The 23,940-nt window shown below is 41.8% G+C and overlaps 1 protein-coding gene across 3 annotated transcripts in view; it reads right to left on the bottom strand.

Moving 5' to 3' along the window:
* The window catches only part of ryr2a (ryanodine receptor 2a (cardiac)), a 612,010-nt gene that overhangs the window by 329,667 nt on the left and 258,403 nt on the right, over window positions 1-23,940 (bottom strand). For all 3 annotated transcript variants that reach the window (XM_039738686.1, XM_039738687.1, XM_039738688.1), the window contains exons 4-5: window positions 14,938-14,952; window positions 130-204 (exon numbers count right to left, since the gene is read on the bottom strand). In XM_039738686.1, coding sequence (XP_039594620.1) covers window positions 130-204; window positions 14,938-14,952 — 90 coding nt within the window. The remainder of the gene's footprint in view (window positions 1-129; window positions 205-14,937; window positions 14,953-23,940) is intronic.

Genomic DNA, 23,940 nt, shown 5'->3' with positions numbered 1-23,940 from the left:
ACCCATAATAGGAATTTAAAAATCAAATCAGAGTGGGGAAAAATGTTGCTATCATATGCATCTACCCAGAAATGTAAATTTAAAAATGAATTACTGTTTCTGCATAATCTAATATTAAAACAAACGTACCATTCCACTGTAAGAATGCCTGAGTAATACAGCATGTCCATAGAGAAGTGTTCGATGACCTCCTCCTTGTGCAGTCTGTACAGAAACATGAAGAAGAAACATGCTTAAAATGCAACACAAAAAGGGTTTTATTTTACATTTCCAAGCACACAGCTATTTATTTATAAATATTATTTCAAATATACATGAAACATACAGACAAAACAGCCTATAATTACTGTATGTAACTACTTTTCTCTCTTTTACCATTGAAAGGTAGCCCATAACCATCATCCCCTGCCAACTCCACTCCAAGATGCTGGTCCCAACTGCACAGTAGGCAAGAACTCAGCAAAATGCACATACTCTTTGTCGCCTCTTTTCTGATAGTTCAAGAACTCAGCAGTCCAATAGAGTGTAATAGAGTATAATCAAATAATCAAATAGATCATTGGAACAGTTTAAAGAATTAAAATTTGAACAGCATGGAGCCAGTGAGTAGCAGCGTGTTGTGCATTTCTCCTCACAGGGTTTGACTTTTTGCCTATTAAGCTTTGAGTTGCTGTCATTAGTTATAGGCATCCTAGCCAATGAAGATGAATCAACTAGGAATTACTGAATAAAAGATCTATTAAACGGGGTGTTCCAAGCCAGAGCAAAACACACCGGCAGCCAATCTTCTATACCCAGCATTCTTCTGGCCAGCATGTATTGGGTCGTTAATAAGCTAGATGACATTCAGGCGTGACTGGCTCACTGGGAGACATCATAAACTGCCCTGTTTTTAGTTTCTAAGAAACGTGGTAAACCCCTGAAACGTCAGGCACCACGATACATCCTCATGTTTTTTCTATCATTCTTATGGATCATACTGAACTGTCACAAAAGACAGGCATGGTTCATGAATGTTAAAATTGTCTCCAAAAACTGTTCTGGAGTATTTAACAATCAGATGTTGTCCATTTTATCTTCCAGTGGAGTTCTCTAGCATTTTCTGGTCATTCTTTAAATACTTACATAATCTAATATCAGCAATGCACTGTGTAAAAGAGGGGTGTCAGGGACCTCTGGAAATGCGTTAATTCACAGGGTTTAGCTAACAGAAAGCCGAGTGCAGGAGTCACAGTCAGATGACTGGTGATATGAGACTGTTGAATTCCAGTATTTTATATGTATTTAACATAAAAAAACAACTGAATCGAAAAACAAACAAACATGCTGAAGATAAACCAATATGACGGAAAGAAGAGTCTGTCGTGAACAGGCAACCACTTCTGGTTGAGGGCTTGACCTCATTAAACGTTCTTACACACTGAATGATCTGCACAACCATCCATCCATTCTCTTCCGCTTATCCGAGGTCGGGTCGCGGGGGCAGCAGCTTAAGCAGAGAGGCCCAGACTTCCCTCTCCCCGGCCACTTCTTCCAGCTCTTCCGGGAGAATCCCAAGGCGTTCCCAGGCCAGCCGGGAGACATAGTCCCTCCAGCGTGTCCTGGGTCTTCCCCGGGGCCTCCTCCCGGTTGGACGTGCCCGGAACACCTCACAACATTATAGCAAAATATTAATGTTTACTGTATATCCTGAATGATAGTTTGTTGTTGATGGGAATTTTAAAAAAGAAAAATTAAAGACTGTTTACCCTGAAAATCTCACTATTGACCATATTGCTGTTGCGGCTTGAACATCTTGTTGGGCTTAAAGGGGTTGCTCTTAACTGGTTCAGGTCATATCTAACTGGTAGACACTTTTCAGTGACTTTAAATTCCTCTTTCTCGTCTACTGCTTCTCTTAAATGTGGTGTTCCTCAGGGATCCATTTTGGGTCCTATCTTTTTCTCTATATACCTTCACCCTATTGGAGATATTTTTAGGAAATTTAATATTCTTGTCTGCAACTCTGCAATGAATCAACTGTACAACTGTCTTTCTGAACTAAGATCCTGGATGGGTAATAATTTTCTTGATCTGAATCAAAATAAAACGGAGGTGCTTATAGTGGGTCCATCAGCTAAAGCCCAAATTGGTCCTGAACTTCTCGGCTCTTTCTCTGTCTTTTCCAAACCTCAAATCCGCAATCTTGGTGTTACCTTTGACAGTAATCTCTCTTTTGAGAAACAAGTTAATTCTGTAGTCAAGAGCTGCTTTTTCCAGCTTCGTCTATTAGGTAAGATCAAGCCTTTTTTATCTTCTACGGATTTTGAGAAAGCTACTCCTGCTTTTATCTTTTCTCGCATTGATTACTGCAACTCGTTGTATTCTGGGATTAACAAATCTCTGATACGCAGGTTAAAGTTGGTCCAGAATGCTGCTGCTCGCTTTCTGGTTGGGGCAAGAAAGTCTGACTCTGTTTCTCCAATATTAACTTCTTTACACTGGCTCCCTGTCAGTTTTTGAATTGATTTTAAAATTGTGTTGCTAATTTTTAAATCTTTACATGGACTTGCTCCGGCCTATTTATCTGAATTGTGTGTTTTACACCAGCCATCCAGAGTGCTTAGATCTTCTGGTTAGTTGTCTCTTGTTGTTCCTCGTACTAAGTGTAAAACTAAGGGGGACAGGGCCTTTGCAGCTGCTGCTCCTCGCCTGTGGAACTCTTTACCTCATTATATAAAGGAGTCGTCTACAATTGAACTGTTCAAAACGAGATTAAAGACTCATTTCTATTCACTTGCATTCCGTGACCTTCAGTAATACTGATGGTTTTCTCGTTGTGATTATGTAACATTAATTCTATGTATTATTTATTTTATTTATGTTCATTTATTTTATTTCTATTTAAGTCATTCATGTTAATTGTATGTTTTTCTTTTATTCTATTATTGTAAAGCACTTTGGCCACAGCATTCCTATATTATTTTAAATGTGCTATATAAATAAAGTTGACATTGACATTGAAAATCATCAGTATGCCACCTGCCTCAGTGGGGATAAATTGTAAACCTAGTATAGTAGTGCGGATGATTAATGCACAGGGTTTACAAATGCTTCTGGATTATAAATTAAAAGCTAATCCACATTTTCTTTTCATGTTGAACTTAATGCCTTCTATGCTAGCTTTAAACATGACAACAATCAGTCCACTATTTTATCGCTTGTAGCAACAAATGATTCATCCTTCTGTTTTTCAGTGCATGATGTAAAGAGGATTTCTAAATAAAATTATCACCATAAGGCATCCACTCAGGATAGAATTTGAGGGTGCATTTGAAAAACGTGTTGCAACCAATTAGCTGACATCTTCAGTGACATCTTTAATATTTCACTGTCTACTGAGAACCAGTAGACTCCACTTCCATCAAAAGGTCATTAACGCCTGTGCTTAAGAAAATAAAATGAATGATTACAGACTGGGTGGCACGGTGGCGTAGTGGGTAGCGCTGCTGCCTCACAGTAAGGAGACCTGGATTCGCTTCCTGGGTCCTCCCTGCGTGGAGTTTGCATGTTCTCCCCGTGTCTGTGTGGGTTTCCTCCTGGTACTCTGGTTTCCTCCCACAGTCCAAAGACATGCAGGTTAGGTGCATTGGTGATCCTAAACTGTCCCTAGTGTGTGCTTGGTGTGTGGGTATGTGCCCTGCGGTGGGCTGGCACCCTGCCTGGGGTTTGTTTCCTGCCTTGCGCCCTGTGTTGGCTGGGATTGGCTCCATCAAACCCCCGTGACCCTGTGTTAGGATATAATGGGTGGGATCATGAATGGATGGATGATTACAGACTGGTGGCTCTCACTCCAGTTATGATGAAGTGCTGTGAAAGACTGGTACTAAAAGACGCCAAACTGAGTATTCCAGATAGTCACGATCTGCAATTTGTATATCCTCAAACGGCCCATAGAAGATGCTATATCCTTTACACCTAATACCATCCTGGTACATCTAGATAATAAAACTGTTATGCCAGAGTGCTGTTTATAGGTCATAGCTCTACATACTGAATATAACACCACATCCTCAAGTTGGAACTTTGTGCTTCCCTTTGCAACTGGATTTTAGACTTCCTAACTTGCAGTATTACATTGTTCACAATGACCCTCAACAGAGGAACTCTACAGGGTAGCCTTCTGAGCCTCCTTCTGTACAACTTGTACAACTTCTTGTACAACTATGAATATATGGCTTAACACAACGCAAACTCCATCATTGAATTTGCTGATGATACCAAAATCATAGGCCTGATTGCCAGCAATGACAAGACAGCTCACAAAGAAGTGGATCGCCTGCTGACTCAGTAATTCCAAAACATCAACCGCACACTTAATGTCAAAGACTTCAGAAAGAAGAAATGACAAATTGACTGATTAACTAAAGTGGATACAAAATATGGTAGCCCTTCTCAACAAGGCTCACCAATGTTTTACAGGGGGCACTGGGCGGTCTAATGGTCTGGAATCCCTACAGGTTTTATTTTTTTCTCCAGCCGTCTGGAGTTTTTTTTTGTTTTTTCTGTCCACCCTGGCCATCGAACCTTACTCTTATTCTATGTTAATTAATGTTGACTTATTTTATTTTTCTTACTGTGTCTTTTATTTTTCTATTCTTCATTATGTAAAGCACTTTGAGCTACTGTTTGTATGAAAATGTGCTATAGAAATAAATGTTGTTGTTGTTGTTTACTTCCACAGACATCTGAGGTAAGCTCAGATTTCTCCTTCAGTCTCACTAACATCTACAGGGGCACAATAGAGTCAGTCGTCGTTAACTGTAAAACACCCTGGCACAGCTCCTGTTCAGCTCAAAATCATAAACCACTGGTGAAGGCAGTACAAAAAAATCAGGACTGGTCTCCCCTCGACTTTCTCATACACTCCACTATGGGGATGAATATTTGAGGAGTAAACCGCAAGACAATGATTATATTTTTATATTATAAACATTAAAGACCCATCACTAACAAATCAAGAAGACAACTTTTTCAGAATGAGGGGCTGTTGAAAGTGGTGTCCCCCAGGGGTCAGTGCTGCGGCTGATGCTTTTTTAATATATATTGTGATGTGTGAGTCCCTGTCTTGCACCCCAAAACACGATGCTGAGTCTCAGTACTTTAGCAAAACCAACTTTATTCAGCCTAAAACAGGAACAGCACGGTTATTTATTGTAGCAGGACTACCACTCTCCTATACTCAGGCACAGCAGTCAGGCAGGGTCGTGGCCAGGTTAGTGGCCAAGTAATATTGTTCCCTGCATTTATAATGTTTCTTGCATCACCCATTGACAACAGCCGCTTATAGCACGACTGCGATGAGCTTGGATTTGATTCAGCGGCGAGCCACGGCAACGGATAAACAGTCTTCCACAGAAATGGCGATCGCACTTCAGGGGCTCTTCGGTGTGTCGTTTGGTTGGGGGAGTCCAAAAAGAGTTTAGAAACCTCGCAATATAGAAATAAACTGGACAAAAATATAATCAATAGCCTGATTAAGTTCAATACCGGTCTCCAAAGATATAGCAGCACTAGAACAAGTTCAGCACAGAGTAACTAAACTGAGTCCAAGAATGACATAGATGAGCTATGAGGGAAGATTGAAAGAGTTGAACTTTTTCAGTTTAAACAAATTGAGACTAAGAGGTGACTGTATCCAGCAGGGGGCGCTAGCTTCCTTTGTGGAATAAGTTCTTTTGTAATTGCGGTGTGTTACATAAAAGGCGATATCCCTCCTTTAGTGATACAGCCGTAAGAAATCACATAGGAGAAATAACTTAGCTTTCTTTAATGATGGTTTACGCTGCATAACAGATGAAGGAAGCCATGACAAGAACCCAGTTTGGGAGTCGGGGCCTGATGTATAGAGTCTGCCATTTTCGTCGCTGCGTTAGAAGGATTTTCCAGATCGGATGACAATATCTCCCATCCGTCTGTTGGCTTCAAAGATGTGCTGGGCAATGTTAAAAGATTTTATACCCTTTCTTCATGTGCAGGCCCCCACTTTGGTGAATCATGCCATTCCAAACAAGGCAAAGAGAGGATATAATTTCATGCTGAGTTTGACAAACAGAAATAGTGTAAGTTGCCCATTTCATAGTTGTTCTTAACTTGTCTTGTCTTCTAATGCCTGCCTAGCAGTTCTTATATGGTGTATGCTAAATCTAGCTTTGTGTTAGCTGTACATGTGAGTAGAAAGAAAAGTAGATTTGAAATATTTGCACAGAGCACAGTGACATATTAAACTTATATTCTGATTACAGTGACATAATTGGAGTGTTTACAGTTATGAAAGGAATTAGCACAGTGGATCCCTTCAAAATAAAATAAACCCTCCATCAAGAACACAGGGACACTGTTGGAAACTTGCTAAGTACAGATTTTCCACAGATGTTACAAAGTTTTTTTTTCATGAAAAGAACTATAGAGACATGGAATAAATAACCAAGTAGTGTGATGGAGAGTAGGGGATTAAGGACCTTTAAATCTCGACTTTAGTTCATTAAACAAAATGTTGCGTGTTCATATTTAATGCCTTGCAAAATTATTAAAAATTTTCAGATGCTCTAGAGTTACCATTGATATTTATCACATCTTGTCCCATTCTCTATTATTGCAAAACCAAATTATCCAGAAGGTGAAGAAGAAAAATGTATAGGCAGCATGATTTATTAATCAGCAAATACTATAAAAATCAAAAACTGGAATCTGCTACATACTGTATATCGGTATTCTGACCCCACAATTTAACAGATTTACATCTCCAATGGTCCGATTCTACCAGGTGTACACTCTGTCTGATTGTGAATTTTGCTTCTTCCTCTTGCCAGATTTTCTTTTCAAGTTTTTGATAGTAGACCACAATATATAAATCAAGCCAACTGATGAACTGTGATCAGAACTTTTTCTTCACTCCATTGCTGGTTTTATTTTCTAGACAGTGTCAAGGCAGTGTGATACAGCTTTCATTTCTTGATTATTAAAACTACAGAGGAAAGTTGTGTATTATTTCTTAATCTTCTTTATAATGTTTTATTTTTCATTTTCATACCTTTGCCTTTAGGCTCATTGTGTGATCAATGATCCCAGTCTTGTCTTGTAAATAAGTCTGAGAAACAAATACAAACTGACCATGTAGATGGAAAGAAAACAGAAACTTAAGGGATCTAAAAATTAAAACTTACCCAGAGTTCATTGTTTCTCTTTCCAGCTGCAGTTACATAGTTACTTTAAAGTATATACAGTGGAACCTCGATTTGCGAGCATAATTTGTTCCGGAAACATGCTCGCAGTCCAAAGCACTCGTATATCAAAGTGAATTTCCCCATAAGAAATAATGGAAACTCAGATGATTCGTTCCACAACCCAAAACTATTCATATAAAAATGATTAATACAAAATATAAAGTAAAAATACATAAAACAAATTAACCTGCACTTTACCTTTAAAAAGAATCTTGGCTGGTGTGAGTGAGTTTCTAAACTCTTGTGGGACTCCACCCAACAGGACGACATGCGGAAGAGTGTCCCAAAGCAATTGCAGTGCAGGTGTTGTTAAAGTACTGAGACTCAGCTTTGTGTTTTGGGGCACAAGACGGGGACTCACAGCACACACACACACACAGTCACAATGCTTTAATAAACAGTATACGCTCCTACGGATGTTGACTGTATGAGTGAGGCACGCAGACTCAGACGGAGAATAGGAGACGATTGCCCTCAAGAGAAGAGAGAGAGATAGAGACAGAGCACGCGAGCGAGATAAGGAGAGAGAGAGAGGCGCACGAGCGAGCGAGATAAGGAGAGAGAGAGAGACACACATGCGAGAGAGAAGAATCATCAGCTCAGTTGTGATCACATGACGCTCAGCAGACAGTGTATCCATACTACTCGTATTGCAAGACATCGCTCGTTTTTCAAGTCAAAATTTATTAAAAAATTTAGCTCGTCTTGCAAAACACTCGTAAACCAAGTTACTTGTAAACCGAGGTTCCACTGTATTTTATAACACTACTATGGGGTTACTCCTGCTCGCTTTGCTCACCAACCCCCCTTTTCTGAGCATTTCTACTGCTCAAATTCTTCAAATTCAAAGTATCTATCTATCTATCTATCTATCTATCTATCTATCTATCTATCTATCTATCTATCTATCTATCTATTCATCTCCTGTCTCTAATCTCTCTGACCCCTTCGTTTCCTATTAGTTAATGTGTGGTGAGCATACTGGCACAAAAATGACTGCCACCACATCATCCAATTGGGTACAGCACTTTGGTGGTGGCTGAGGTGGTTTCCCACTCTCTATGTAAACCGCTTAGAGTAGTAAGAAAAAGCACTATATACATTGTGGCAGACGGCCGGGCCCCTTCACTCTGTATTCAGGGGGAGCAGACCTGGGCGGTGCAATACCTCCCCCTGTATGCTAGATGCCCGCCCCCCTTGGTTGGAGCGGTGCCTCGGTTTCCTGCAGGGCTCCATGGGAACTGGAGTTGGGTGCAGCCCTGGTGGGTTTTGCAGGCACCGCCAGGGGGCGCTGCAGCTGGGACTCCTAAGCCCGTATGGGCAACGTATTTGCCACACCCAGAAGTGCAGCCGGAACTTGACAATCAACCACCTGCAGCACTTCCGGGCGGACTATAAAAGGGCCCAGCAACCACCACTCAGGGGCCAGACTCGGGAGGAGGAGGATGAGGTTGACTGAGAGGAGTGGTGGAGGAAGAAAAAGAGTGCTTTGCTGTGTGTTTAATTTGGTGTTTGTGCACTTGGGACTGTGTTGTGCCTGTGGGGATTATGGGGAAGACGTGCCCCACAGGTGAAGAAAACTAAAAGTTTATTTATTTTACACATGCCTCTGTGTCCCTCTGTGTTGGGCTAGGTGCCCATATAGTGCCTTTTGTTACAACATGTAAGGGCTCCTTCTTCTTTGTGTTATTTTGTTCAAAGTGAAGGTGTATATATTTTTATTACATAAATAAAAATTAATTTCTCTTGCTACACCACCATGTCTCAAGCAACTGCTGTGGTGGCGAAAAACAAATGTCATTGTAACAGCATGACACTTTAAGCAGAAGATTATCAAATTAATGATAATGATAAAAATCAAATTGATAAAAACAAAAACCATACACATACTGTAAATGCCACTTTACTGTACATCTGCAGAATATGACAGTGTGAGCAGCAAAGTGCCGTGGCTTGTGCTGAGATTGTACTTTGCTGAGCTTCATGTTCTCTTAATGAAACCTAAATGTTGGGGCTATAAAAGGTAAATGAGATGTTGTAAATTTTTAAGTAGGTGTGCAGTTTCAATAGAGAGGCTGTTTGGCATTCTCCTGAAGTGCTGATTTTAGCATCTGTCTCTTGTGAATTCGTTGGGGAATCAGCTGAGAGTGGTATTGACCTATTTTTGTGTTTATGATGTCTCCTTAGGTTAACTGAATAAGCTGCTTCACATTCGTGAGTAGTCTTGAGAATTTAATATCAGCTATTACTTGTTCTCTAAAATGCCATGTTACACTGAACTCATTGTAATTAGGTGACTTTTTATTGATCTGACTTTTATTCAGCATTCAAAAACATTAAAGTGCCAAAACAATTAGCTCCGAACACACTTTATGCTCTTCTCTGCCATATGGGGGACCTCTCATAATAGATTTGTTCTATATCAAGAATCTAAGAAAAATTAACACAGTATAACTGGAGCAAAAAAGATTCACATTGTTAAAAAATCCTGAACTGAAGATATGTAACTGAACAACAATTTTTAATCAGTTATAGTAAAATAAAATAAATAAATACACAGCAAAATAAGATAATCACTTATTTTTGTTGTTGCTTATTGTTTTTACTGAGCTATTGTGTTACTCATAATTGCACTTGTCAAAAGTAGCCTCCAGAAGAATGGATGTAATATATTGCTGTGTCCTTAGTGGATCTTTAGCATCTACACACCCATCCAAACAAACACCTAGGACCCTCGGTTGCTGCCCATCTTTACCAGTAAACATGAGGGAAAAAGCCCTATACTGATGAATGCATTTTCAGACAGACCACTGGCCTCCTTAAGCAACACCGCTCAGCGGCACACAGTCTTGTTACTGCAGATTTCTTCAGAAAGTGTTACATAATCATTTTATTAAGAACATATGGTCATATTATTCAAATAGATACTGTATTTATGATAGGCAAAGTCAAAGTAAAATTTATTGTGATTTCAACCATATTCAAGTATACAGAGACACGAAATAATGAAGCTCAGGACCACAGTGTAAGCATGGCGCAAATAAGACAAGACAGTGTGCACAAACAGACAAAACCATAGAATACAATGACTGTGTACTTTATTAAAGACAACTGTCCTTCCCACAACACAATTACGTTCTCAGTCAGTAAAAGCATTATATACTGTATGCAAACAATGCTGTTTAAAGCAGGTACACAGGTGCCAGGAGATAGCTTGCATGTACATGTCAAAGAAACACAAAGCAAGACTAAAGATTTAAATGGCAGCAGGTACCAAGATACCCCGGCAGGACACACAACACCGTCACTGATGAACTGAGAATGGGCCATCACCTTGAAAACATCCAGCTTTTGTAAGGGCCGTGTTTGGGCAACTACATTTACTTATTTGGATGACGCCTTTATCCAAGGCAACTTACGATATATATGATACAATTGATTACGTTTCTTTTGTTTTTTTCAATTGGAGCCCAGGCAGGTTGAGCGACTTGCTCAGGGTCACACAGTGTCAAGTAGTGGGATTTGAACCCACAGCCTCCAGGTTTGAAGTCCAAAGCCTTAATCACTTTACCAAACTGTCTGCAGTTAATATTTGAATGTATTCATTAGCTAAGGAAATAATAACTTTGAGGTATATAGTGTCGGAGATGGCTGGGGTGGTGACCTGGCCGGGACACCCAGGAGGACCGGAGGAGGGCTTGCACCTTCCCCAGACCATGTGGGGGCGACCGTCCTGGTACCTTTGGGGGCCACGGGTACAGAGCTTTGAAGCTCAACCCTGTAGGAGCCCGTGGTCACCGCCAGGGGGCGCCTCTATGCCTTTGGAGCCCTGAACCGGAAGTGCTCGGGGGAAGAGGAGCAGGGACACCCGGAGTGCTTCCGGGGATGCAGCCAGCACTTCCGCCACACTGGGGCGTGTCAGTGGAAAATTTCCAGGACACACCTGGAGCACATCCGAGGGAGCATAAAAGGGGCCGCCTTCTTTCATACAATGGCTAGAGTCGGGAGAGAAGAGAGGACAAGGTCTGGGAGGAGAGACAAGGAGGCGGTCTGAAGAAGTGAGGCATTGTGTTGCGGCCAGGACTTTGGGGACTTGTGAGCACTGTTGTAAATATGTTAAATAAACGTGTGACAGGTGATGTTGACGTGTCCGCCTGTCAGTGTCCGGGCCGGCTACCACAATACAGTAGTTATTAGTACACAGGAACTGTAAGGTGGCAACCAAGATACAGTAGAATTATCAGGAGTATGGTGTGTGTGGTATAGCGGGTCCACGGCTCAGATAAAAAGGCCAGTTTTTAAGTTAATAATCGTCACACTCATGGCTCATAGAGGGGACATGGCAGTGTGGCCGGAGCGGTTCTCAGACGCTACGTGATGCGGGCATTTCCTCGCTTAAGTGCACAGGTGGGGAATCATCCGTATCTGTAATTGATGCCAAGAGCTGCTAATCGCTACACCTGTGCCACGTCCCCATAATAAATAGGAGAAGCACAAGTGTGGAGGGGGAGAAGAAAGATGAAAAGAACGCAGGTTAGAGGAGGTGAAAGAAGACGCTGGAAGCAAAGGAGTCAGTGCGTGCGTGTGTGTGTGCGTACGTGCAAGAGCGAGCGAGAGGGCAGGCTCGCTGATCATAGAAGGCAGCTGGGAAGTGAGCCCTAGCGGGGTGTTTGGCCGACACCCGGGGGGACAGCACAAAGTGGTCGATCCTGCTGAGCACTTTGGAGGAGCAGGAGTGACCGGAGGTTGGTTGGCTCGCTGCATAAGGTAGTGGGAGTCAGGAGGCTTGGGAGGTGGAAGCCCCAGCGTGAGCGCCCTGGTCGCTGGGGAACCCGAGTCAGTCTAGAGAGCTCTACAGAGCCAGGGACCGCAAGGTGACCAGACTAGAAGGAGAAGGTCAGCTGCAGGTAGGGTGACTCCATTGGTGCATGGCCCGGATGGGAGAAGCAGGAGAGCCGCCAGCTGAAGAAGGCACCGGGTTTTGTTTTTAATGGACTGCTCCCAGCCATTGTTTTAACCTTTTTTTTAAGGGATTAATTCATTGGATTTTAACCTCCACATTCTTCGCTGTTTTAATGGATTATTCATTTATTTCACTTTTAGAAGCACTGCACTGTTTTGGTCACTCATTTGGTTTTGTTGTTTTTAATAAAAGCACTCTTGTACCTTTTTGCACCATCCGCTTGCTTCATTGATGTCCTCACTGTCCAGCTCATCCGGTTACGTTACTGATGGTGTCGGGTTCAAGAGCTCCCAAAAAGGAGATGGGAGCATGAAGCTGAACACACATCATCACAGTGTGACAAGCCTCTAAACACTGTGCTTATTTTTAAGCTGCATATACAGAATACACAAAAACTAAAGCACACACATTTGGTCAGCAATGTCCTGTCTTTTTCACATCCTGTCCTTTTTGTTTTTTAAAGTAAATCGCTTTCTTCTGAGACTACCATTGCTGGGAGCTGGTTATGGGAGAAGGACCCCAGATAGGCTGATCCTCTCATCGAAGCTGTACCTCTTGTAACAGACAGCTGGGATTCATACCCAGCTGGTACACCTCCATAATGGAAGGACTGGGGGAAGGAGCTTGCATGGGGCAATACCTCCCCTGGGAAGACAGGGGGCAGCCCCCCTGGTGTGCTACAGTTACATGGGTTCGGAGCATGGTAACTCAACTCTGCTGGGGCCAGAGGCCACCACCAGGGGCAGCATGAAGAACGGCTGAACCCTCCTCTACAGGGCTGCCGACAAACCCGGAAGTGCAGCCGGAAGGGGATTCTGGAACACCTGGAGCACTTCCGGGTACTTCCATTTGGGGAGCCCAAGTCGGGAGGAGGTGGACGAAGCATGCGAAAGAAGGAGTGGAGAATTGAGGGAGTGAGAGGAAGAAAAAGGACTGGTATGTAATATTGGATGCTCTGTACTGTGTGCTGCTGTGGGGAGCGAGACAAAAGCATTTCCCACAGCTGAATAAAGGTGTGCTGTGCGCTGGACTTGGCCTCTGTGTCTGTTGTGTCCGGGGTTTGTGGAGCTGTAGGCCCCCTGGGTACCCACCCTACAGTCATGTTCTCTCTCACTTTCTTTCACTTCATGGCTCTCTTTTGGCTTCTCCTGCCTACTCTCCCATTCACTGCTGTTTGTTTAAAAACAGTAGGTAATCAACTATCCAAACTGAACTCCAGCTGCTAATGTGCCTTCAACAAACAGTGGCTTCAGAAATTATTCAGACCCCTTCACCTTCTGCACTCTTCATTGTGTTGTAGATTTATTTTTAAATGGATACATTTACCATTTTCCTTATCAATCTATACTCAATAACCTTTAATGGCAGTGAAAACATGAATTTAGAAAGGTTTGCAAATTTGTATGGAAGTTCATTGGACATTTAGGGACAGTTTAATACTGACACAGATATGTAGTACGTTTTAGATATTAAAGTGTTTTCTTTTATTAGAAAAGGGGTCCTTTCATCGGATTGGCTGTCTAAGTGCTGTCTCAGCTGTGGAATGGCCAATAGGAGGAGGCAGCTTGATGGCTGAGGTCTCCAGGACTCCAAATCATATTATAGGATATCATCCATCCAGCAATTACCCAACCCGCTATATCCCAACTATGGGGTCACGGGGGTCTGCTGGAGCCAATCCCAGTCAACAAAGGGCACAAGGCAGGTAACAAACTCCGGGCAGGGCGCCAGCCCATTGCAGGATGCACACACACCCACACACACCAAGCACACACACGGGACAATTTAAAATCACCAATGCACCTAACCTGCATGTCTTTGGACTGTCTTTGGAAGAAACCCACGCAGACACGGGGAGAACATGCAAACTCTACGCAGGGAGGACCCGGGAAGCGAACCCGGGACTCCTAACTGCGAGGCAGCAGTGCTACCACTGCGCCACCGTGCTGCCCATACTGTTAAATTCTGCTCCATACTTGTAAATTTTTTATTTTTATGCTGTATTGAGGATTTGTTCTGTTCTGTGTATTGTGTTGTATTGACCCCCTTCTTTTTGACACCCACTGCATGCCCAACCTACCTGGAAAGGGGTCTCTCTTTGAACTGCCTTTCCCAAGGCTCTTCCATTTTTTCCCTACAAGGTTTTTTTTTTGGGAGTTTTTCCTCATCTTCTTAGAGAGTCAAGTCTGGGGGTTGTCAAGAGTCGGGGCCTGTTAAAGCCCATTGCGGCACTTCTTGTGTGATTTTGGGCTATACAAAAATAATTTGTATTGTGCTGTATTGTATTAGAAAATAGTTGTAAGTACTGCCATAATCAATGGCAGAGAATAGAAAAAACTCAAAATGATTAAATGATTTATGGGCATATTTATAAAGATACAAAAATAATTTACGTTTTTATGAAGTAAAACAGCTAGAAGCTACACCATTCTATAGAAGTAAAATGTTAAAATTCTCCACAATTTACTCACAAAAATAATATTCCACGCTAATGCTGCTGCATATAAAATATTAATGTTGATTGTGAATAAGATATTCATTAAAGCAACCCCTGCATGCTGTTTTTCAGCTCCCAACTGAGAAGGGTGAACCAAGGTTTTGGTGAGGGTGAATGTGAAAATGAAAAGTGTCAGGCACACAGATAAGCTTTGTGGGATAAACAGCCACAGCAGAGCTGGGGAAGAAGGGTGATAAATTTGAGTTGCTTACCTTCATCATAAATTTCTGTTAAAGAAAAGAAACAAAAAAAGAGAACAGCTTTACCAAACAGGTGTCAAGTAATGAATGGACACTGACTGCAAAATAACAGCTAGTCCTCCACCACACAGGTGATTAAAATCACTCTTGGGAGACATGTGTGCCCACTGGTGTACACTGCTTTGTTTTATTTATTTAAGATACGGGGAGACATTGCCCATCACTGCAGTAACCAGGACAAGGCAGGCACTGACTCTGGATGAGACACCAGCCCGTCACAAAGCACATTCATGCAGGTATTTATGGCAGGGCAATTTAGAGATAGCAGTTGACTGTGAGAAGAGACCTTCTAGAACCTTCAGGAATACTCCACACATAAGGCACCCCACCTGGGAATAAACCAAGTCTACCAGCACAGTAATATGGCAATGCTCTTCTCTACACCACTGTGCCACCAAGTTGCTTGACTTATTTATTTTTTTAAAAATACACCAAATGTGCATTTTCCCAACCTTGTTAAACATTAGCAACTTTGTATTCTAATAAGGATCAAGACAAAAATAAAAGTAAATCAAAAATGCTGCACGTTGGACTACAAGTAAGACTAATTGATGCATCTTACTTAAAATATGAAAACACTACAACAGCCCCAATGCAAGGCCATCTTAGCGCATGGGCACGCTGGCCAGTTGCCTGGGGGCCCCACAAGTATAGGGGCTCAATGCTAATCTATGTATGTTGTGACTTGCTGTCAATAAATAAATACTATAATAAATTATACAGGTAAAAATCCGTTACAACGAATATCTTTACAACGAAATTTTCATTACAACAAAGTATTTTTATCGTCCCGACAGTTTCCCCATATGACACGAGTCGATAGAAATCTTGTTACTACAAAGTACATTCAGCAGATACTTTCATTACAATGAAGTGCCCAAAAGACCTTGAAATGCCTGAATGAATCAGCTGAATGAGCAGTTAGTTCTGTGGTCGCAGCCCAGTTGTGCACAACGATCCCCAAACAGAAACTTAGAACTTTCCTCGTACTGTTTTTTTTTTTTTTTGCCCTTTTTTGTTTCCTGCGATTTCAGCGATACCTTTTGCTTATTGCTCGTCAACATTTAAAAAACATCTATTGGAATTTAACTCATTGTCACCCTCCTATAGAAACAGCAGACACGAAAAAACGCTAACAGTTCATATTAGAAAAAAAAGCTTCAAATTTTTGCAGCTATTGAATGCGGCAAAAAGAAAAAAGACGTTGCCAGTGAATTCGGAATTTTTCCATCAACACTGTCAACTTTCTTGAAAGACCAAGCAAAAAAAGAAGAAAAATCTTGTGTTGCAAACGTATGTGAACTGCTGCATTTGAAGATGTCGAAAAAGCAGTTTTTATGTGGTTCAGTGATGATCGTTCAAGAAACATTCTTATTAATGTGAGGTTTGTAAACTTTCTTGAGACCTCCCCGAACTAGACAACACACCGAAGAGCATCCTGAAGTGCGATCTCCGCATCTGTATGGGGCAACAGTAGGCTCACAGCTAAAGTAAACAGAAAAGATCTTGATGGGTGATGCAAGGTTAGGAGCACGTAAATTGTAAATGCAGATAACAGATGCTGTGTCTGTGTATAGCAGAGTGGCAGATCTCGCTACAATAAATAACTGTGCCATTCCTGTTTCAGGCTGAATAAAGCTGGTTTTGCTAAAGTACTGAGACTAAGCCTTGTGTTTTGGGGTGCAAGACAGGGACTTATAACGCAACCCCGATCTTTTATGATTTGTTCTGTGGCTCTTCACTGCAGCACTATGGGCCTGATGTTGCCCTGCCCCAGCAACGGACAAACCATCTTCCACAGACGCTGCAAGCACACTTCGGGACGCACCTTAGTGTGTCGTTCCTGTTGGGTGGGGAGTGGGGGGATCCGAAAAGTATTCAGAAACCTTACAATATGAAGAAGAAGAAAAGGATGATTTGGCTCCTGATTGATAACTGTGCTGCACACATCATGCTCCCACATTTAGATAATGTTCACGTTGAATTCCTCCCACCCAATTGCACAGCAGTGCTTTAGCCATTGGATTTGGGCATCAGTCGCACCCTGAAAGTGTATTATGGCAGGGAAATGCTCAAAAAAAATTCTCGTCAGGGTAACTTGTAGGCAGGAGGAGATTAAAATTAATGCGAAAGAAGCTATTGAAATGATTGCAAACGCCTGGACACAAGTTAAAGAAAGCACTACAGTAACAAATACAGAATCTCATTACAATGAAACTTTCACTACAATGAAATATTTTTTAGGTCCCTGGGAGGTCGTTGTAACGGAATATTACCTGTAAATACTAGAGCTGTAAAAAATATTCATATATAAATCATTGTGATGTGTCCTGAATTTGTGAGCCACTTTGGGCAATAAAACATCTATCCATTATTGATCTCTCACTTTACTTCACATCAATTCAACCCTATACCCTATTTTACATATAAAGCTCAGTGTGGGTGTGTGCGATTGTTCTTTATACAATTCCACACCATTTGTCCAATCACAATAAACCCCACATTGAAAGAAAAAAGATACAAATATAAAAATAAAATTAGGCAATACTAATTAACAAAGAATAAAGTAAGGTCTGATGGCCATGGAGGACAGATAAAAACAAAAAAAAAAACTAGATGGCTGCAGAGAAAAGCAAAATCTGCAGGGGTTCTAATGCCACGAGACCACCCAGTCCCCACTGGGCATAATATACACAATTACAGTGCCTCTCCTCTGCTCCAGGGTCACCTGGTGGGTCACCCTGCCCATGTCATGATGTGATTGTCGTTACAATGAACAGTGCAGGCCATATGAAAAACTGAGGGTTCACCCAGTTACCTTACCAACAAGCCACTCATCATTTACAGTACCATCACATCTGTCAATACTATCATGGGCTGACCCAGGCCACTGAAACATGACGTTTGAGGGCCACATCATGTCATCACAGATAGTTTGTGCATTAATGGAATGCAACGACAGTTAACAAATGCAGCTTCATTCTTGTAAAATGCCCTTATTGCAATATACAGTAAATGCAGTCAATTGCTCTGATTAAATTATGAGAACCGGACACTGTGGCAAAATGCCTTTTTACGTTGGCAAAAACATGTTATGTTTTAAGTATGTGCACCCATGCAATACGAAAACTGGATGTAGTGCTTAACCAGTTGTTTAAAGGCTTCCAGTAGAGCAACCATGATGGAGCAGCGATATTCCTAACCTGTTGGCCAGTCCCCTGGGAAGTGACAACAAGTAGCCAAACTAAACTGATGAAAACCTAAAACAGTTCTTCAGTAGAAATATCTAGCATTGTCCCTCTTATAAAGGAACCTAAATAGAGTGTGTACATCATATTCATTGTTTTTGAGGTGTACAGTAATATTTTTCTCACATCAACGCAAATTCTAATAACAGCTCGGCGATATGAAGTATTATACACGTAACTCATCATTTAGTTGGTTTGTCTGCATTTCTGTGCTTGGTTAAGGGTGTCATTATTTCCCAGTTTTCCTGAAATGTTGTGTACGCATGGGTCAGAGTTGCGAAAAATATGCAGATTCCCCCGTCAAGCCATCTTTTATAAATTCAGACATTTGCATGGGAATTTGCATTCACAGAGTTCAAGCCTATTTTTGTGCACATGCAAGCTTTATAATAAACTAGCAAAATACCTGCACTTCGCAGCAGAGAAGTAGTGTGTTAAGTTATGAAAAAGAAAAGGAAATACAGTGGAACCTCGGTTTGCGAGCATAATTCATTCCGGAAACATGCTCGCAATCCAAAACACTCGTATATCAAAGCAAATTTCCCCATAAGAAATAATGGAAACTCAGATGATTTGTTCCACAACCCAAAACTATTCATATAAAAATGATTAAGACAAAATATAAAGTAAAATACATAATACAAATTAACCTGCACTTTACCTTTAAAAAGAATCATGGCTGGTGTGAGTTTCTAAACTCATGTGGGATTCCACCCAACAGGAAGACACGCGGAAGAGTGTCCCAAAGCAATCGCAGTCTCCCAGCTGTAGCAGTTCGCCGTATAAGTGCATCCAAAAAGATCGCAGACATGCTATAAGCGCCTGTCGTCAATGGGTCATACAAGGAACATTATAAAGATCCCGCTGCAATAAATAACAGCACTGTTGCTGTTTCAAGCTGAATAAAACTAGTGTCAAAGTACTGAGACTCAACTTCGTGTTTTGGGGAGCAAGATGGGGACTCGCACTTCACAGCGCACACACACACAGTCACAATGCTGTAGTAAACAGAGAGACGTGCTGGGCGAGCGAGATAAGGAGAGAGAGAGACGCGCTGTAAACAGACACGCTGGGCGAGCGAGATAAGGAGAGAGAGAGAGACGTGCTGGGCGAGCAAGCGAGATAAGGAGAGAGAGAGAGACGCACTGTAAACAGAGAGATGCGCTGGGTGAGCAAGCAAGCAAGATAAGGAGAGAGAGAGGTGCTGGGCAAGCGAGCGAGATAAGGAGAGAGAGAGAAGAACCATCAGCTCAGTTGTGATCACATGACGCTCAGCAGACAAAGTGTATCCATACTGCTCGTATTGCAAGACATCGCTCGTTTATCAAGTCAAAATTTATTAAAAATTTTTGCTCGTCTTGCAAAACACTCTTAAACCAAGTTACTCGTAAACCGAGGTTCCACTGTATTTTAAAAATAACGTAACATGATTGTCAATGTAATTGTTTTGTTACTGTTATGAGTGTTGCTGTCACCAAGGATTTGATTATCATTATTTCTTTCAATGAGGTTCGTATTTGGAGGATGTGTTGTGTTCAAGTTATGTTCCGTGTTTGTCAACCGCTGTAAAGATGACAGGTTTCATTCATCGAAGTGTTCACTACCCAAATCGGTACTCGTGAATCTAAGATAAAGTTTAACAGGCATTCCCGGTATTAAGTTGTGGATTTGCCTGCGAATATTTAGTGGCAGCGTGTCTATGAACTTAATTTAAACTTAAGCTTTACACCTTGCTTTCCTATTGATATGTCTACAAAGGCTTGTTCAGATTCAGAGGGTTGTTCCTTTCTTACGGCATCAATAAACAGCTCTCCTTCTCTTTATCTGAGACATCACACACTGCATGCACGGGTTTACCTTTCCCAGACCTGCAAACTTTTGCGAAGTGGTTCAATTTACCACATTTTTTACACTGTCTTCCTTTAGTTGGACATTGACTTTTTCCACCGTGTGCTTTGTTTCCGCAGTACCTGTACTTATTAATATGCTTGTATGCGTCACACGCTTCATATTCCTTTGCTGCCTTCTCAATTGTGTAATGTGTTTTTTGTTCAGCACTGTTTGGAGGTCTTGCTTTTTGTGTGCATACTGCGTTCACGGTCAGTTCATGTGAGCCGTGATCAAAAGTCTCGTTTATACCCTGCGTCTTCTCATTAAACTTGTATCTCGCGAATATCGTATTCGTCGTAGGCATGACAAACGCCAGCGGCAGCGTGTCTATGAACTTAATTTAAACTTAAGGTTTACACCGTGCTTTGTTTCCGCAGTAGCTGCACTTATGAATATGCTTGTATGCATCACTCGCTTCATATTCTTTTGCTGCCTTCTCAATTGTGTAATGCTGACGGACGGCCTTATATGAGCAGGCACTCAATTACGTGGGAGGCGTGATGATGAGGGACGCAACTCCGCCTCACACGGCGACCGAGCTGCAGGCTATGGCTGTATATATGTACGTAAGTAGGTTCCAGTTATGACCATTAGGCGTAGAATTTCTAAATGAAACCCTGCCTAACTTTTGTAAGTAAGCTGTAAGGAATGAGCCTGCCAAATTTCAGGCTTCTACCTACATGGGAAGTTAAAGAATTAGTGATGAGTCAGTGAGTGAGTGAGTGAGTGAGTGAGTGAGGGCTTTGCCTTTTATTAGTACAGGACAGGCTGAAGCTGGACTAGCAGAAAAAAGGACCAGAAGCAATGCTGGGTGCTGCTGCTAGTAAACAATAAAAATAAACTAATAAAAAAGTACCAGACACTACTTCCTACTCTTCTGTTTTTTTCTTTATGACAAGAGCTTGCATAGAGTGGAAATTCCTGTTACTTCCAAGAGGTGTGACAAAGACATGAATATATACAAGCAATGAACAAAGCTGTAGTGATTAGTAACTTGCCAGCAGTAGAATATCTTGAACAGCAATTGCTGTATGTGTGAACAGTAAAAGGTCAGTCAAAAAATGGGCTGGCCAAATAGGCTTAAGCCATGGCTAATTTCACTCTATAGCCATTTCTTCTCATTGTTTTTCCCATATTTATGCAAAAGGACGAAGGTCCAAGTCTTTAGAGTCCTGGTGCTTTCTGTTTTGCTATATGGTTGCAAGACATGGCTGCTATCCAGTGACCTGAAACAAAGACTTGTCTCCTTTGGTACTGTGTCTCTCCGGAGAATCCTTGGGTACCGTTGGTTTGACTTTGTATCAAATGAGCAGTTGCTTATGGAGTCCTGAATGAGGTACATTACCTGCATTGTGTGGGAGCGTCAGTTACGGCACTACGGCCATGTGGCGCTGAGTATGATCCAACTTGTAAGATCCTCGTTGTTGGGGACCCAAATGGCTGGACCAGGCCAAGGGGTCACCCACGTAACACCTGGCTGCGGCAGATAGAGGGTCATTTCTGAAGGGTGGGACTGGACCGTTGTGTCTAACTGGCGGGTTGCCATCTAGGATTCCTGAGCTGCTTTATCGTGTGGTGGGTGCAGCAACGTGCTGTACCAGTGTATGCTCCCAACCTGACCTGACCTGTTTTTCATGGTAAATGGCATCTTAAATGTTTTAGATGTACATATTTTATTTAAATGTATGTATGTCATAAATGTGTATCTCAGAGAAGTGTCTTGCTCAGGATAATACAGTGAATTATCTGCTTTTGGAACCTATCAGTTTTATTTTATTCACCTTTGCCCGTCTCGTATACCACCGAGGAGACACTCTAGCTGCTAACAAGACTTGAATCCCCTAACCAAGCTGCCACTTTCCAGCCTTTTATGTAGCAACAGCTTACACTCTGTGGCAGCCAGTTGGTCTTTCCTGCTCAGATTAATGATCATCGAAACATGCCCTAGAAGACTTTACACATGGCTGGTACGATATTGTACTTGTCATCTGTCAAACTGAGGATATCCCCTTGGGTCCACTAGGACTGACAGTTGAGGGTGAAACAAAGTCAAGCTACAACCCTGTCTAAGTTGGATCTCAATGAAAACACTCACTAGCAACAGTCTTGGCGCAAATTAAAAATGTTTTTTCCTAACTTGTCCATCATAGTTGAAGAAAAACCACCAGATTTACAGTACAATCATTTCAAACTGTCAGCTGAAAACTCCTCTCAAAAACATTATTTTCCTAACATAAAATCAGTTTGCATTCTTCCGTCATTACAGTCATTCAACCACCTTTACTTTACCTGTAGCAACTCAGCAGTGCAGCTCCAATAAATGGGTTTTGGGGAAAAAAAAAGGTAAGCAAATATTGATTTAGTTTTTTCGATCAGGCTCCCTTTTGAAAATATGAGAATGCGCTAGGCCTACAAATGAAGAGAGTATGAGCTCTGACTTTCCACGGATTTGAGAGACACTGCAGCCAATCTTCTCACTGCAGGCCCTTTATTTTTCATTTAAACCTAGAAGAGCAAGTGCAATATTTTCTCAGCTTGATGAACACTGCAGTGACAAACACTGCATAAAAGCTCTTCATGTGATACTTTAAGGAAATTACAAATGAACACTTGAGTTAGTTAGGTTAGGTTAGTTAGGTCCTCCCACGCTCCCTGGCACATCAGTCAGCAAGTGTTCTCCAATGAACTCGATCACTTGCAGCGAGTTCAGTTCAGTTCCCCAAAAACGTTGACCTCCAAGTGGCACGTGGCCTGCCTGGTCTTTGTGTCCTTTTTGGTAGTATTCAGTGCATGGTGAGCTTTGGAATGCATTGAGTAGGAAGACATAGCATGTGTCTGGAAAACCGCACCCTGCGTTCTGTAATGATGTATTCCAGTGATCTCAAGCCGGTCCACTTCAGTACCTCATCATCTGTAAGAGATGCTGAGTATTCATCAGAGGCACTGCCGGTGAAAGACATTGAGCTTGTGAGCAATCCATTTTGTGTCCCTCCAGGTTTTGCTGGCATAGATGGAAGTTGGGAAGGCAACCGTGGTTAACTAGATTCAAATTGTCATCAAATATAACAGCGACCGAGCTGCAGGCTATGGCCGTATATATGTACGTAAGTAGGTTCCAGTTATGACCGTTACACTTAGAATTTTGAAATGAAACCTGCCTAACTTTTGTAAGTAAGCTGAAAGGAATGAGCCTGCCAAATTTCAACCTTCAACCTACATGGGAAGTTGAAGAATTAGTGATGAGTGAGTGAGTGAGTGAGTGAGGGCTTTGCCTTTTACTAGTACAGGACAGGCTGAAGCCGGACTAGCAGAAAAAAGGACCAGAAGCAATGCTGGGTGCTGCTGCTAGTAAACAATAAAAATAAACTAATAAAAAAGTACCAGACAGTTGGGAAGTTGGGAAGGCAACCGTGGTTAACTAGATTCAAATTGTCATCAAATATCCAAATTACACACTCTAAAAACAAATTTTTCAGATCAGAGAAAATGACCACAACAGTTTGCAACTAGCTTTTTGAGCTATTATTGGACAGGACTCCTGCCCAATGAATGAGGAGAGAGGAGGGTATTTAATTCAAAAGCGTAATCCCATTTGAACACTCTTTCCAGCTATTAGCAAGTGGATTTTACAGAAATATTTTACTTAACAATATTTATTTGCACAATATTTGAGACATTGTGAGATGTGGCTGACAGCTGGGATGTTCAAAAAAAGAGAAGGATGGGGGAAGGCAGCTACTGAGGGGCAGTGCCTCCCCCAAGACGCCAGATGGCGAGTTCCCTGCAGCATAGCGGTGAAACAAATTTCCGTAGTGCA

The sequence above is a fragment of the Polypterus senegalus genome, chromosome 16 (genome assembly GCF_016835505.1).
Source record: "Polypterus senegalus isolate Bchr_013 chromosome 16, ASM1683550v1, whole genome shotgun sequence".
Taxonomy (NCBI): domain Eukaryota; kingdom Metazoa; phylum Chordata; class Cladistia; order Polypteriformes; family Polypteridae; genus Polypterus; species Polypterus senegalus.
The sequence above is the reverse complement of the archived record's forward strand: the minus strand, read 5'-3'. Positions and strand labels throughout refer to the sequence as shown.